The 17,742-nt window shown below is 40.1% G+C and overlaps 1 protein-coding gene across 1 annotated transcript; it reads left to right on the forward strand.

Moving 5' to 3' along the window:
- The first annotated feature begins 954 nt into the window (after window positions 1–954).
- Window positions 955–13,448, forward strand: necap1 (NECAP endocytosis associated 1). The gene is made up of 8 exons (XM_080735818.1): window positions 955–1,159; window positions 4,536–4,636; window positions 7,712–7,816; window positions 8,340–8,421; window positions 9,179–9,287; window positions 12,268–12,415; window positions 12,669–12,765; window positions 13,113–13,448. Exons 1-8 carry the CDS (start codon window positions 1,065–1,067, stop codon window positions 13,165–13,167), a joined length of 792 nt encoding a protein of 263 aa, XP_080591944.1. The 5' UTR covers window positions 955–1,064; the 3' UTR covers window positions 13,168–13,448.
- The last annotated feature ends 4,294 nt before the right edge of the window (window positions 13,449–17,742 follow it).

Below are 17,742 nucleotides of genomic sequence, written 5' to 3' on the forward strand. Positions count from 1 at the left end.
TCTCCCTCAGGGATATGGTAAGAAGCTATGTGGAAAGGAGCCAGTTAAGGTGGTTCATGCATGTCAGGCGCTCCTGGACGTCTCCCTAGGGAGGTCTTCTGTGCATTACCAGCTTGATGGAGGCCCCGGGGAAGATCAAGGAGGACCACATGCGGGGGGAATATTATCTCCACATTGGCCTTGGAACACCTCAGGATCCACCAGTTAGAAGTGCTGATGTGGTCTGGGATAGGGAAGTCTAGGATTCTCTGCTGGAACTGTTACCCAGCTCAGGTTAAGTGGATGAAGATGGCTGGCTGGATCATGGATGTATGGATGTATGGATGTATGGATGGATGGATGGATGGATGGATGGATGGATAGATGGGGATGGATGGAGGTATGGAGGGATGGATCATGATGGACTGACAGGAAACCCAGTTTCCCATCCATCCTATCCATGGGGTGTGTTTCTACCTTCTAGCTTGATTGGTGGGTTTCAATATCCAAACCATTAAATGGCTTTAGGATACATTATACAGTAGGCCTACTAGTTGGTACAGATTTTTATATTCCATCATTAAATGGTATAGAAAAGATGATTTTGTTTAATTGGTTTGATTAGTTAATTATCCTGATTTAAACTATTTCATATTAATATATATTAATTCTATTATATTAGGCTTCATTGGTTAGGACATAGATCTAACCATCTTTCTACCCACATTTCCAGTGGGCCTATGGACTAGGACTATATGCACTCTGGTTGGTATAATATTTTATAGCAGGTTCTGTCCAATAGGCCTACATAAAAACTACAATAATCCTGTTTTAATTTAAAAGTGGGTAAATCAAAATGTGGTAGGTGGGCTTGTCCTGCACGTTGACGCCATCTTGCGGTTGGAGCAGCACCTGCCCCACAAACACACACACACACACACACACACCACAAACACACTGGCCCTCACACACTGACACACTCACGCTGTCACGCACACACGAGACCCCCGAAAGGAGCGAATAAATGAGTCTCTACCACCACTGCCACCACCACAACTCCCCACATCAATAATAGTTGAATCAAGATGGCGACTGAGGGTGAATACGAGTCAATCCTGTGCGTTAAACCCGATGTGAATGTTTACCGCATCCCGCCCCGGGCTACGAACCGCGGTTTCAGGTAAAATAAATGTGCACTTTGTGTTGAGTGTTTAGAAAGAACCCCAACAGGGGGGCAGAGAGAGAATCCCCAACCCGTCCTTGGCTGTAACGTTATGTGGACGTAACGTATGGCACAGGTTTAAACCCGCTTTCTGACTGCTGTCATCGCGAAAAATGTTCATTATTAGTTTCCAAACGCTGTATAATATATGAATGATCATAATAACGGGATAAGTGGTTGTTTTGGGTGTTAGCTGTGCTGCACCTCGGCTCGGTCGGTCGTTTGACTGACAGTATAGCAGTGATATCATAATGATATCATTGGCAGATCGATGTGATGATAATAATGATGATGGGCGATGTGTTGTGAAAACGTAGCCAGCAGACTTTGGTCCAGATCTAGCCCTAGAATGTCTCCAATGTTCGGTCGATTGACACTCAAATCTGGAGCCATAGAACGCTCCCATTGAGCGGCGGTTAGCAGCGAATCTGCGCGGCACTAAAGTGCAGCGCGTTACTTGTGTACTCACCCAATAAATAATTCCTCAGCCTGGGAGAAAGACATTGTCCTATAGTGTCATATCCATTTGAAAGTACTGGCTGAAAACATGTACTTTGTAAAATATCACCACTTATCACGAGCCAACACGGACGACTGACACGACCGGGCGAGGGGCCCGAAATGACTGCTGGACTGAATATATCAAAACTTCCTTTTGGAAGCACAAAAGTACGGGGCACACAATCACGCAGGTAGTGTGATTAGTCACCCCACGTCAATCACAAGCACCTGTCAATTGTGTGCCCCGTACGTTTTGTGCTTCCCAAAGGAAGTGTTGATATATTCAGTCCAGCAGTCATTCCGAGCCCCTCGTCCGGTCGTGTACGTCGTCCGTGTTGGCTCGTGATAAGTGGTGATAGTTTACAAAGTACATGTTTTCAGCCAGAACTTTCAAATGGATATGACACTACAGGACAATATCGTTCTCCCAGGCTGAGGAATACATTATTGGGTGAGTACACAAGTAGCGCGCAGCACTTTAGGGCCGCGCAGATTAGCTGCTAACCGCCGCGCAATGGGAGCGTTCTATGGCTCCAGATTTGAGTGTCAATCGACCGAACATTGGAGACATTCTAGGGCTAGTCCAGATCCAGATGTCCTCCTCTCCTCTCCTCTCCTCTTACACAGTAAAAGTACTGACGTGAGGAGGCAGCTGTGGTTTTCAACCTTTTTCATAGGACCATCAAGGACCATTATTTATTCAGCATTTAAGCCACGGACCACCATTGATGAGGACTACTAGGCTCTCAGACCCAAAACTCAGAGCCCAAAGTGCCCAAACGTACAGTACATATTTCGTTATCTTTCAATTTTGTCCACAATTCCATGCTCTAGTTCTAGTCTATATTGATGTGCTAGGAGAGATGACAGACAAACATTGATCAAAATAACAATTCTTCTACATTATCTAATTGTGTAGATTTCTTGTCAATTAAGTTATGCAGATGTTAAACAATAATTTAACTCTTGAGAGCGTAAAATGAAATTTGGTTTCAACTTTCATTTTATACTCTCAAGAGTTACAGATCTATAAGGGTCCATTTGGTTACCAACCAACCTCCATCATTTAGCTGTGAACCACCTGGAGGCTGGCCTGGAATCCCTTCAAAGACCACGGGTGGTCCCCGGACCAATTAGTTGAATTTAAGTGTTAGGGACGATAACCTAATCTGCTGTGAAATAGATAAATGATGTTATTTACAATCTGATCCAATTGCTCAGCATGCACCAATCAAAGTCACTGGATTGGTTTAAAGATGGGGACTCGGGGGAGTTAAGATTTCAGAATCTCAACAAAAGGTACTGGTGTCCACATGACAAGAAAGAGACACTGGTGTCTACTAGTACTGTCTACATATTGACAAGAAAGAGACATATGATAAAGTGCTACAGTCAGCTGGGGCATTAAGGCCACTGTGGCCTCAGGTCATGCCATTGGTTTGAGGGGTACAAGGCCAAACAGAGGGGCAATTTTTAAATCTGAGGCTTTTTTGTATACGATTTAAAGGACAACTTTAGTTTTTTACAACAAGAGTTCATATTTTAGATTGTAATTAAATAATATAAAAGATGAGTGTTAAAAATGTCATTTACTTCTTTCTATTGTTTTAGAGATTCTTATTTCAGTGGTTGGGGGCATGCGTACAAGTGGCTAAATATGTCATTTTACACAGAATAAGCCCATTCCCAAGATACAACGCAACCTTTCATGGTTGGATGTGACTTATGGGGGCTAGAAGTGTTACTGTAAATAGCAATAAAGAAACTGCTGGCTTATGGTGTCTAAAAATACATATTTAGCCACTTGTATGCATGCCCCAATGCGTACCCATGCCCCACATTTTAGCACGGTAAACATGATAAAACAATAGAACGAAGCAAATGAAAACATTTTAACACTTACTTTTTCTTTTCTCTAATTACAATCTAAAATATGAACCCTTGTTGTAAAACCAAAGTTGTCCTTTAAATCGACGAATTGTATTGAGAAAAAAAGAAATGCAGCCATTTGTTCCAAAAAGCTTTACCTGTATATGACATGTGACATAGCTGTCTACATAATGCTGTACCCCCTTCAACTGTATATATGTTCCCCATTTCCAACTGTTCTTATTATATTTTGACACTTGCTTTGGCAATGTAAACATATGTTTTGTCATGCCAATAAAGCTAAGCTTTGAATTGAATTGAATTGGAATAGATGGAGTGACTGTGAGATTTATTAGGCTAACACAGCGCGGGTGCATGTACTGTCTGGGGATGATGGAGTGATTATTACTTTTGGCCCAGATATATTTTTATATAGTGTGCTATGTTGTAGCTACCAGCGATTCACCTCAAAGATGATGATGGATTATGTAGAATGTATGTCACCAGTGTGTCATGGAATTAATTTGAATAATTTCTTTTGTTAGCCTGCTGTATATGTCAGAGAACCAAGGCATGATTGTTTGTCAACTCAAACAGGGCTGCAGTCTTCTTTTTTTACATATATATATATATATATATATATATATATATATATATATATATATATACATATACATATACATATATATATATATATATATATATATATATATATATACAAAAAAAGAAGAAAAAAAAAACGTTTCAGAAAATGGTCCATTTTATTATTTAACAGAACATTCTTAATGATAGTCTGATACATACCAAGCTGACTGGTTTGAATCTTTATTTTCCTCTCATAATCATGTCAAAGCTTTCAAATGGTGTGGTTTTACTATAATGATGCCTTTCATTGTAGTTTATCCTGCTACTAGTACTAACATAAGCAGAATTTTGGTTGTTTTTGTTGATTCATACTTCACAGGGCTGCAGACTGGAAGCTAGATGCTCCTGACTGGTCGGGTCGCATGAGGATCACAGCCAAGGGGGACGTAGCCTACATCAAGCTAGAGGACAAAGTCTCAGGTGAGACCATGGCAGTACTTTTCATACGGTACATATACTGTACATATCCCACTGCTGAATCATTAGACACTGTACTGTATGTACACCAGTGGTTCTCAAACCTTTTCATGTCAAGGACCCCCAAAAAGACACCTGCGCGCCAATTCTTGACCATCTGGCCAACCACAGCGTTTCTCTGACGATTCTAGTTGTTGTCATTCTTGTTCATGTTTTTGTGAGGGTAACAACCCTAGGAGACACGGGGAGAACATGCAAACTCCACACATAAAGGCCCTATCGCCCACACCCTAGTTGGGGTTGGCGATAGGGCCTTTCTGTGTGGAGTTTGCCTAAACATGGAGATGTGGTACAGAATGACTCATATATGGGCATAAAAAGTATGTCATGTGACATCACTTCCTGTACAGACAGTCAGACAGACAGCCATTGACTCCAGCCTAACAATGGCTACTGTCTATGACGGTAGTCCCATATGACATGATGGACTGGACTATCTCCATATATAGTGTTCTCCACATCTCCATGTTTAGGCCAAACAGGTTTGCTCCATTTCTCCATGTATAGGTCCAAATGCCCAACAATGAGCTTGACAACGAAACGTTCTTAACACAGCCGCCCCCATATTTACTTTAGAAAATATGTTAAATTATAAGAACGTTTCGAGTACCGGTTTGATACAAGAGCAAATAAGCGCTACACTTCTGGAATCCTGTGCGTCGACTTAAAGTCGGATCCAGGCCTAATAACTTTATCTGGCCGCCCCGTTGCCGCCCGGTACAGGAAGTGATGTCACAACTCGCTGACATCCCACTGACATCACTTCATGTACGGAAAGATTACAGAAGGTCACTCAAGCGACAAGGTTTTCCAGGGTAAATGCGACCTTCGGTCGCAATTAGCCTGTGGACCCCCATTTGAAAAGATGTACCAGCGATGCCCATAAGAGAAGATTTTTACGGCTCTTGCAGTGATTCCAAACCATTTTAATTTCAAGGGACGCCCAGTTTGACACGCATTAGGCTACCGACCCCCATTTAATGGCATTTCTATCTCTGGGAGTGGGACCCTAATGTATACTGCAAAATCAATGCTAAATCAACTCTGAGAGTGTACATATGGGAACAAATGGACCCGTTAGGAAGCACTTGTGCTTCACTTTTGCTCTGTAAAGCACTTTGAGATGCATTTCATGTTATGAAAGGTGCAATATAAATAAAAGATTATTATAATTATCAGTTACATACCCATAGTTACATACCCATAAGGGTCAATTTGGTTCCTAACTATCTTTTAGCTGGGGACCCCCTGGAACTCCCTCAAGGATCCCTGGGGGTCCCCGGACCCCACTTTGACAACCATTGCTATACGCTGTACATTGCTGTTGGGCAGCATCTACAGCATCACACAAAAGCAGCAGATCCACAAGCTCAAAACGTGGTGCGAAGCGACGCGCCTTGAGCTTGTAGATCTGCTACTTGTTTTGTTTTGTTTTTTTGTATCCTGGAAGGTAACTGTTTTGGACATATGAGGTTTCTACCCGACAGAGACGTTATACACTGCACATTGTACATGTGAATATGGAGCAGGTGCAATTCCTCTGGTTGCCCCTGAGACCCTGGCTGCTCAGCAGCTACGAACTGTAAAAAAATAAAATAGAAACTAGAAATAAAAACATGACATAAGACGTGGGAATAGCGGCACTCCAAAAAATGTAGGACCATGTACAAATGGAGCTTACTACAGGTCTATTTGGTCCCATTTATACACTTTCAGAGTTAACTGAACACTCAAGATTTCACTGTTTACACTACAAATAATTAAAAAAGGACAAGAAATGGTGGTTAAAAAAGCTGGCCAAGTTCTGTTAGAGAAAACATTTAATTGAATGGATAAGTTAAAGCTGCTGTGTTGCAGAGCTGAGCCATTAAAATCCAACCTGAACCACTCTCCCTGTTGAGTCGGATCCAGCCTCTCTCCTTTCACAACCTCAGTACAAAGCAGGCGTTACATAAACTCCTGCTTGTTCACAATGCTGCAGCCAGATTATTAACTGAACACCAAAACATTTGAAAACATTCACATCAGGATTTTAGCTTATCTTAACTGGCTCCCAGTGAAACAAATAATTTACTTCTTTGAGGGGTGCTAATCAATTTAAATTATTTATAAAAAAATATCAATAATCGATTATTTAATAAAACAGTCGATCAGAGATTGATCACTATTTTGGGAATGTCATTATAGGAAGCATACGTCCAACGCATCGCAATTCTCTGTAAGCTTGTAGATTGCTATTATTGCACGACACCATTGTGTGACAGAAATATAAAATCACACTTAAAGGAGTAGTTCACCCTCAAAATGACTTTTTTTTCCTATTGATTACTCATGCCATGGAGAGTAGAGTTCAATAATATTTTTAGTTTTTTGTCACATTCCTAAGACATTGATTCCGGATGGGGACGGACCCGTTTCGAAACGGGTCCCCATCCGGAACGAATGGGGGTAAATTTGTTATCACATTTTTGTCTTAGGAATGCGACAAAAAACTCAAAATATTATTGAACTCTAGTCTCCATGGCGTGACTAATCAATAGAAAAAAAGTCATTTTGGGGGTGAACTACTCCTTTAAGTGGTTAATCGATTTGTTTGATTAAATTGTAATAAAAAATCGATAAAATCGCAAGAATAATAGATAGTTTTTTCATCTATGAATGGTGTTGCTCCTCCTCACTCTGTGGATAAGCTCAACACTAAAACAGAACAGATCCTTTTGTTTTTATCGTCTTTTATGTGTTTTCATATCCAATACCTTACTTAATATATTATATAATGTTTGCATATTTATTTATATTTTTTATTTCGAAGCACAGTTTCTTTGTCATGAAATGCTATATAAATATTTTTGACTTGACTGGAGCTACAGATGAAACGGGGGAATGAATTCTTCAACTAATGAGCAAATTAATCTGGGGATTCAAGACCAGAACTGGACCTGGCTCATAAAGATGTTCTCACTTTAATATTCACACTTTTCTCTCTTTCCCATATCATTTTGCATTCCTGTCCTTCAGGAGAGCTGTTTGCCCAGGCACCAGTCCAGGATTATCCCGGTATTGCTATTGAAACTGTGAGCGACTCCAGCCGGTACTTTGTGCTGCGAATACAGGATGACAACGGTGAGGAGGTGAACTTGGGACAAGCAAGCAACAACATCTACAACACCATCATGTATTTTAATCACTCACACAATATTTTATTTTATTATTCGAACCATTAACAGGAATTCGTCTCAGTGACACTGTGACACCTGCAGACTGAGTATAACCTGATTTACAGAATACTGTTATGTCAAAAATACCAATCTACAAGCTCACCATGCATCAAATTGCAATGCATTTTGGCGAGCAACACAGTCACAGGAGAGAGCTTTCCTCTCCCAATGAAAGAGGTAATGGCAATGTTGTCTGAAGTATACATATATTGACATTGTCAACTTGTTATATTGTATTAACATACTGTACAGTACTGTAAATCTTAAGTCCTGTGGCATTTCCAACGGTACCTCTGATGGGATAGGAGAAGTCGCATTTCTCGGTGTCACTATGGATGCAGTTCCAACTCTTCTGGTTTGCACTGCAGTTTAATCTTGACCCTGTAATATGAAACATAAGGTGATTTTGTGCCCTGTCACTCCTCCAGGACGCAGTGCCTTCATAGGAGTCGGCTTCGGGGACCGAGGAGATGCCTTTGACTTCAACGTGTCCCTGCAGGACCACTTCAAGTAAGAGATGAATTGGTGAACACAGATTGTGTTGATGCTGGCCTTGAAACGCTTAACTCTGGTCCCAGCTGCTAGCTCATTGGTTAGAGTTGTAGTAGCAGCATTCTAGGCTAGCTTCCCTGGGATATGAGTTATTGTGTTGTAAAACACACACCAAAATAGCACATGCATGCATTTCACCCTCTACATGTTTGTTAAACACTATATACAGTACTGTTATACTTCGAAGACCCCCAGGACTCTATACTAGGTCAGCTCCTTTTTTCCCTCCCCTCTACTGCTCACCCCAGAATAGAGACCCTGGGATTCAAGTGGTTTAAACGGTACAAACAAAATATACGAACTAATGGCAAAACAACAACAACAACAAAACAGTAATTACTTTTCAATAGTGGTCAGAGTTAACTATTGCATTTTGTCCCCGGAGAGCTGGATTTAAAGGTTCCCTAATGTACATTCAAGTAACTCAAATAATTCCTAAATGGGTAATTGTGACCTTTTATACTTTCCAAATTGTCAAGAATGTTATTGGACCACCCAATATGTTTTTGTACTGTACGCACAGAAGCTCAGGGACCTCTGTCTTATCGCAGTGTGCAGCTTTAAAACAGTCCCAGCCAAGACCAGCTGTCAGTGCTATGTGCTTTTGTGCAAAGTCACTCACTGCAGGCTTTCTGCTGAAAGGTGATGTTTATTTTTGTATAGGAGCTGATGAGGTGCGTTTATATGTGTGTGCGTGTGTGCACTCTTTCTACAGATGGGTGAAACAAGAGAATGAGAGAAGCAAGAATGCCCAGTCAGGGGACACAGGGCCAAAGTTGGACCTGGGTTTCAAAGAGGGACAGACCATCACACTCAACATTGGGGTAAGAAGAAACTTAAGGCCATTTTAAAGTAGTACTCTGCTGTTTTTACACCTTATGTCTGTATTGTTTGGAGTGAGGATCGATACATGGTGGTGCAGAGTCCGTGAAAGCTCCTAGATAAAGTATGTTCTATCCGTCTGTCTTTCAATGTTATATGAGATACTTAAAGTGTGGTTCCTGTGGAAATAAGCCTCGGCTTTCTAGGATCTCCTTTTAGTTGACCTTGTACCAGTGATTTGTACTGTCATGAAACTGTACTTTTTTCTATTGCAAACTTCTAATAAATTCTTCAATCAATCAATCAATCAAACCTATATTGCAGAGGCAGAAAAATCGAAAGTGCCATCATCAAATTCTGCAGCTATTCTCCCCTCTGACACTAGAGGTCACTATGGGGCAATTTCCTCGAAAAGGGAACCACCAAACCATAGCAGAGGATTCTGGGCATTGTAGGATCATGTTCAGAATGGGACTGAATTTTTTTTTCTCAGCCGGTATTACATATAATCAAAGCTATTTAGCATTGATCGGCATAGTTAATGTCATAAATATTGATTAAGTCAGGGGTCCTTGAGGGGGTTCCGGGGGGTCCTCTGCTAAATTGAAATGTACAGTGCATTTTAAAATTTAAATCATGTACACCATTTTCCAAAGCATACATTAATTCTTACATTTTGGAAAGAAACCCACAAGTCTTAGTTGCCCAATGGATCTGTATCCGAGCCAAAGCAGTAGCTGTCCAGCTACTGAATACCATAACATGACTGAAGTGGATCCAGGGCGCTGCCAATTTGCTACGCCCCATAAAAAATAAACTCACACTACAGGTGTTGCACATGTGCAATCTGAGATTCATAGTAAGGGAAATCCATCAGCATTTACTTTTTACAGACCAGGCTCATAAATTCTAATTCGGGAGCACGTGTGATCCTCCTCGTTATAGTGGGATAGTATGCACTTTTATTTATAGTTCTTTATTGCCTGATTTTAATGAGTGAAATAGAGAAGATAGATCTCAGTACCTTAAAACTAGGGCAGCAATTGAGTGTAAAGGTCCTTACAGGTTTTTACTGGAGTGTTTATTTAGTGCGATTGATTCACAATAATTCAAACTCTTGTTTGTCTTGAGTACATCCAAACAGAACGCACAATATTACGCAGTAAAGCGTAAGCGTTTGTTTCTCCGCAACATATAAATCAGATCTGCGACTTTTGTAGATCGGCTATATAAGATTAAGTGTGAATCAGGCTTGAAGCCAAGCGAGCAACAGTGTACAGTAACACTTTGCCTATGGAAAAAACTTAAAAAATGCACTCATGATTTCCCTAAAGAGTCCATCACTTCTTTGGTCTCTCCTATGTATTGCTGATGTACAAATAATGTTAATGTGTCAGGAGGAGCTGTTATGACCTCATCTAAGATATTGATGTCTGTGCGTGGTTCTCATCTTACAGAATAGTACTGGTTTTCATTCCAGCCATCTAGTCCAGGACTCATTTAGACCTATTGGCAGCGACAAACATATACAAAACCACAAAGCAATGCAGCCTATCCGTCGCCGAGTCTAAGTGTTGCACAACAACATGCTCATTAACACATCAAGCGTGCGTCCGACAAGCGAGAAAAAGGACAGGAAACTGAATGAAGGACATAATTCCCCCCCCCCCCCCCCCCCACCCATTACAAGAAGGAATTGTGTGGAGAGAGAAGGTGAGAGGAAAAGGTTCAACAATATTTTCTCATTTTGTAGCTGCTTGTGTGTGAAGTTGGAGCCAGCTCAAATGTATCATGTAGCTTTGTAGGGAGGATCAAAAGCTGTTGGCCGTCAGTTTGTATCTTTATGTCGCTGGATTCCATCTAAAGTTTATCGTCGTTGTCGGGTGGAAACCTTGTATCTCCAAGTTTCAAATGTGTACGTACTCTCGCAAAGTAAAGCCCTGCTTCATCATACAAGGCCGTCGCACAAAAGTCGTGAAAACAGCAGATCTACAAGCACACAGATGCTTGTAGATCGGCTGTTTTCACTAGTTTAAATCGTTTTAAAAATGATAAATGCAAAACGAACGGTTTTGGACATACAAGGTTTCCATCCGACAACGACGTTATGATAGACTGTAGCTCTGTACTGCTGCCAGTCTGAAGATGGCATTAGGCCGCATGTTGATTGCTGAATGCCGTTATTTCCCTGGTAGAACTTCAGGTAGGGAATGAGACTTTGACCCAAGAGAGGGAGTTCAAGTATCTCGGGGTCTTGTTTCACGAGTGAGCAAGACCTCCCACTGGAAGGAGACCCCCCTGGCAGACCATGGACCAGATGGGGGGATTACTGTATACTGTATGTCCACACTGGCCAGGGAAAGCCTCAGGATCCCCCAGGATGCTAATGTTGGCCGGGAAAGGGAAGTCTGGAGCTCTCTGTTGCAGTGTTGATTTGATTAGTCAAAAAAACTATAACGAAAAATGCTTGTCGGCTACCTTTTTTCACTGACGAAACTAAATAAAAACCATGCTATGATGACTAAGACTAAATATATTTACAATATCATCTACAAATACAAACTAGACAAAAATGTTAGGGAGGGACTACTGGAGAACAGATTCATTTTAAGTTTGTTTGCACTCTGTGTTGCGAATCTGAAAACAGCAGATCTACAAGCTCACAGTGTGTCACAGCTATTTTCAACATGCAACCAGGTGTAAAATCAGGCATTATTTTGTAAACTGTAGATTTTGTCGACTAAAATCTCATGATATTCAGTCAACTAAAACTAAAACATTTCAGATGACTAAAATATGACTAAAATCTGAAAAAATGACCAAAAAATAAACCAAGATTTGCTGTCAAAATGAACTCTGGTCTGGTGCTCTCTGCTGGAACTGTTGCTCCTGCTGTGACCCGACTCTGGATAAGCGGCTGAAGATGGATGGATGCTCTGTTGTCGTCTCTCTCATCCTTCTGTTTTCCCTCTCTTCCTCTAGCAAGGTAAAAAGAGGGACAAGACCCGCTCCCAGGGGTCAGGTGGGTTTGGACTCCTCCCACCCCCGCCGGGAGGCAAGATAGCTCCACCCCCTTCATCAGGCCAATCCAATCACAACACAATGCCCCAGACCGGAGGCATGATGACGGGTCAGTTTTATCAAGCTGCTATATGTTTTTTAACCTTTTTATATCAGTTTTCAAAGTGGGTTCCACCAACCCAGAGGAATCCTTGAGGGAGTCCCAGGGGGTCCCCAGCTAAATAAGTAAAAAACTGTTAAATCAATTTAACCATATTTTCAAATAAATATCGGTATACATTTTGGGGTCCTTGAGATGAACATTTTTGAGAACAACTGTTTTTAGGTACTAATTATTTTTTAATGTGTGATTTTCTCTCCAGGCTGTCTGCTGGAGTTGGACAGCAGTAACTCTAACACAGTGGTCCAGTGTAATCAGTCCACCTCAGACCTGTGGGGGGACTTCTCCTCTTCAGCAAGGTAACATTAGCGCTCTTACCGCTCTACTGTCTTTAGTTAAAAGTACCAATACCACAAAGTAGAAATACTTGTTACTAAAGTCGAACTAAAGTCAAAATACTCCAGTATTCAAAAGTTTACTTGAGTAAAAGTACAAAAGTATTGGCATCAAAATACACTTAAAGCTGCACTATGTAACTTTCCTCTTCTACCACGGATTTGAACCCGGGTCTCTTGTCAAATCAGAAACGGGCTATAAATACATTTCCGTGTGTGTGGCAGAGCTCAGTTCTATTCCATCATGCTGCATAAAAAGCAGTGTCAAAATGTAAAAGACAACAATGGTTGTTTTTGTTTTTCGTATACAGCTCTGTTCCACAACCAACGCCACCACAGAACGCGTCAAACTGGATCCAGTTCTGATGGCCGGTCGGCAGTCGGCTGTGTCTCCTCATCATCAGCGCCTCACCATCGACTGTGCTTGTTGTCATCCCTGCATCCTGCATCATCGCTTAACCATTCACAACCGGTGGGCCTTGAGGATGTTGCAAGTGGGCCCACACATAATTGAAAAAACCCTACGATTTATAATGATGATATAACATTCATACATACAAAAACGTATGTAAAAAGAAAAATCCATGGTAATTTTTTCAGTGTGATACTGATAAATAAGAACTCATTGATTAAAGCCGGAACACAATCGCTGGATTGATCATTAAAATAAACATGTTCTGAAAATTAACGCAAGCCCGACCACTTAACACAGCGAGTGGTGGGGGCCGGGAACGCTTTCGAGATTTTTCAAGTGGGCCCTGATCCAGAAAAGTTTGGGAACCGCTGGCTTAAAAAAAAAGAAAAAAAGACCAGTGTCCCTCAGTCCCCTAGAAACAACGGACTTCACTCACATTCCCGCTGCATCACAGTCAGTCACACAAACACCTTCACCGTTCTAGAATGTTCAAAAACAATGCCTGTTCTAAATGAAACAAAAGCGACCTTCGTTATTTAAAAGTTTACTTATATAAGAAGAATAGAAAGTGGCACGTTTAACCTGTGAAAGTTAGTAGAGTCTTCTATGATATTTATAAGCCATGGGGTGTTTGCAGTAATATCTTATTTGAGGCGGTTCTCAACCCCCATCCTGGGGAACCCGGTATGCTGGTAGTTTTCAGCTAGTTATTAAAATTCACCTGGTGGTGTACCAGGGAATAGTTATTTTCTATCAATTGCACAGCCCATGAAGCTCTGAAATCATGGAGATTTTTTAGTTCTTTGTCACATTCCTAAGCCAATAATTTGACACAAAGAGACTCAAAGAGTCTCCTACTGAGTCTCTATATTGGCCTATGACCCGGTCATCAAATTATTGGCTCAGGAATGAGACGAAAACAAAGAAATCTCCTCAAATTCAAGGCTTCATGGGGTGTGTAATTGATAGAAAATACGATTATTTTTTTGTGTGCGACTGTGAACTACTTCTCCATGTTTGGATGAAAAATAAAAAACAGCAACTGCAATGAGGGTTCCTAAGAGGGGAGTTGAGGACCACTGCTCTAAGGGCTATGTGATGTCCTGAGTAGCTGGTGTTTTTACCTTTTCCACATTATCAATTAGCGCTCCCACCTGGCAGTTGAGTGAACTGCACTTCATGTGTGATCTATTCCATGATCAGATTTGTTTTGTCACTTGAACAGCACCGTGTGCCACATTTATCATAATATAGACTTTTGAAGGCTACTGATGCTTAAACTGACCCACTGTGAATACTGTAAACACATTCAACTTGAAAGCTTGTGGGTCACATAATGTCTTATAAAATCAGGGGTCTTCAATAGGGAGTCCGGGGGATCCTCAGATCCTCAGAGTTATTATATGACAGGTTTTTGTCTTGGCCAGAATGTCTTAATTTGTTGTTGACAAAAAATGTAAATGCCTGAAAATCCAACAAAGATTAGGTGTATGCAAATAAACAAAGAAAAACATTAAATTTACACAACACTAATGTCAAACAAATATGTGATTGAAGCCATCAAAGCTGCAGCTTCACTTGGATGCAACCCACAGCCACAACACAAGCATGTCTGAACAGGTCATTTTGACCTTTTTTTTAGATTTAGAAATGGAATTAGATTGCTCAGGAAACTCAAAAATATTTATTTAAATATTTTACAAAACAGATGGTAAAAAAAAGACTTGGCTTGTAGGTTTAGGAAAAGTCATGAAAGTGCAAATTTCTGAGAGTTTCCTGTACAAAGCCCATTCCACCTCTAAATCTCAAATCGGGCTCAGGCATGCGAGTGTTAAAAGAACAAAACTGTGGAAGAACTCCAATCTATTGATGCGACAATCAGCTACACATGGTGAGCTAGCTTTCAAAGCCTCTTATCAAGTTATTTGGGAGTCTTAAAATATATATGCAACACAATTTTGTACAATACATGAAGTGGATGTCCCTGCTTCATCTCTCTCAGCTAAAGGTTTCCCTTGTGTTGGGAAAAAAAAATGTTGAAGACTCCTCCTGTCTTATATAATGTCTATCCGGAGGTGATTTTAATGGGAAAACAAGACTTTAGAGACCTTACTTTGTTTTCCGATTTTGCAAAGGGAATATGGTTGGAGTTATTGTTGTTTTTCCCAGACTATGGAGGAGTATCTGACTGAACATGGGTGTTACAGCAGTGCTCTGCACATTGCAAACATTCCCTCCTCCTGGAGGCTGCTCAGTTCAAAGACAACCTTCTACTAAAATGTGAGGCTGTATAACTCAATTGGGGCTGCAACAATTAACTCATAGATTTAATGATTATTTAAAAGATAATAATCCAGATGCAATAATTTAAGTATTCAATAATTTATCCATATTTTGGGCAGGTCCTAGGAAAAAGGTTTATAATAATATTGTAAATGGTTATACTTACTCGATTCATTAATGTAAAAAAATACATTTTTGTAAAACTTCTCGATTATTCGATGAATCAAAATCCCTACGAAAAATAATCGATACTGTAGTTGCAGCCCTGAGCTCAATGATTACAAAATGGGAAGTGTTCCTATTATACTGCACAGAAAAGCAGGTGGTGCTAATAACCAGTAGTCAAATTCAAGCAATTCATTCTTGTGTATGATTTAATCCATCAGGTGGTATGGTCTTACTCTTTACCATTTCCAGACAACTACAGTACATAGCATGAGGTAGACCTACGTTATGAATCACAGAAGTTTACACTAACTTGGACTTTGAATTACCATCCTGTGTTTGTCAGTTGTGTTAGTGTTGACCCCACCTGTTTAGCGCTTCAGGCAGCTTGAAACCAAACACTAAGGATTTGGTGCCTCAGTGAAACCCAGGTACAATTTTTTAGGTTCATCTGTGCAATTGAGATTTAAAAAAAGAAGAAAAATTAGTGTTCCACAAGCCAAGGAAACATTCTTACTAAAAACAGCATTTTTCCCACATCCCCTGCACTTAATAATGCCAGGAGAAATCATAATGATTTGTCTTAATTTGCTCTGATGAATGTCCATTACAGACATTGCCATGTCAAATGTAGTGTTGTAAATGCAGAAATTCCATTATGTTTCCCCCCCTTTCATTTATTTTATTATTCTTTTTTTTTTCTTTACTTTGCTTTTTAAATCATGTTTACAGGATATTTAATTATTATGAGCTGACATAAGTTGATGTTATTCCTAGAATTATAAATTAAGAGCTGCTGTTCTTTTGCCATTGGTGTTGTGGTGTGATAAAACTGCTTTGACGGACTTTGGAAGGGTTGATTAATGTGCTAAAGCAGACCTGTTGTTAGGGCAATGAATTGATATGTTGACCTGTGTGTCTGTTACGGTTGATTTATACTCCGTTGCATGATGATATCGCATGCCCAAAATAGCAGATTAAGAAGCTCACAGCGTGTCATGATGTGATGCATTGTGAGCTTGTAGATCTTATGTTTTAGGCACATGACAGGATCATACGATGAAGTTTAAATCAGGCTTTATGTTTACATTGAACTTAGAACTGGAATCAGTAAAAAAGAAAATGCTTGTTTTACATTCCTGTCTCATTCCACAGCGGGCTGTAGAAGCACTGCACTAACACTTTTGATTTATGACCAATTTCAACAGAAAGAGGCAATAAATCCCTTGAAATGATGCTTGACGTCTCTTATTATTAATAATCGTTCAAGTTACTATTTTGTTTACACATTTTGAGGTGTAATATAGTGGTCAAAACGCTATAACATCTATAGCTGTTAAAATGTAGTGGAGTAGAGATGCAATATAACTACGACAAGACATTCCAAAATATGTCATTCAAAGGTAAATGCAGAAACTAAAGGTACGTAAGCTGGTGTGTTTATGCAACTTGAAAATACAATGCAATTTTGCAACACAGCGAACAAAGTTACATCTATCTAACATCATACAAAGAAATAATAGCATACTGTTGTCTTATTTAAGTTGAATTATCTTTGTGTGCTTGAATTTAAGTATTTTTCTCAACAAGAAAGAAGACATAAGAAGCAAATCAGCCAATTGAGACACAATGTATGATGTTATAGTCAGACACTCCCTAGGTAGACACTATGTGCAGGTTGTTGAACTTGTTACACTCTCCCTAACTAAAGAAGCAGCTTCAGCCAGGCTACAATTTTCTCGCCCATCTACTCTACCCCTCACACCTGCATGCAAAGAGAGTCGTTTAATTGATTGACACAAGTTCCGTTTTGTAAGCAAACATTGAAATACTTTTTCTTATATCACAATATGGCCTAAAATTAACAACTTTTGTAAGTAAGTTGAGAGGAGTTGTCAGTGTTGTTGTGGGGGGTGAATACTGCCCCAGAACACTCAAAGAAATGTTTTCATAAACAATAACCATGCATTCTCTTTCCAGAGAGTGAGTGGGTTATTTTGCAGGTGAGTTAGCTATTAGCTTCCTACTAGCTGCTGTCATGCTAATAGCATAAACATTTCGAAATGGAGCTGAATTGT

The sequence above is a fragment of the Nannobrachium achirus genome, assembly GCF_963921795.1.
Source record: "Nannobrachium achirus genome assembly, chromosome: 10".
Lineage (NCBI taxonomy): Eukaryota > Metazoa > Chordata > Actinopteri > Myctophiformes > Myctophidae > Nannobrachium > Nannobrachium achirus.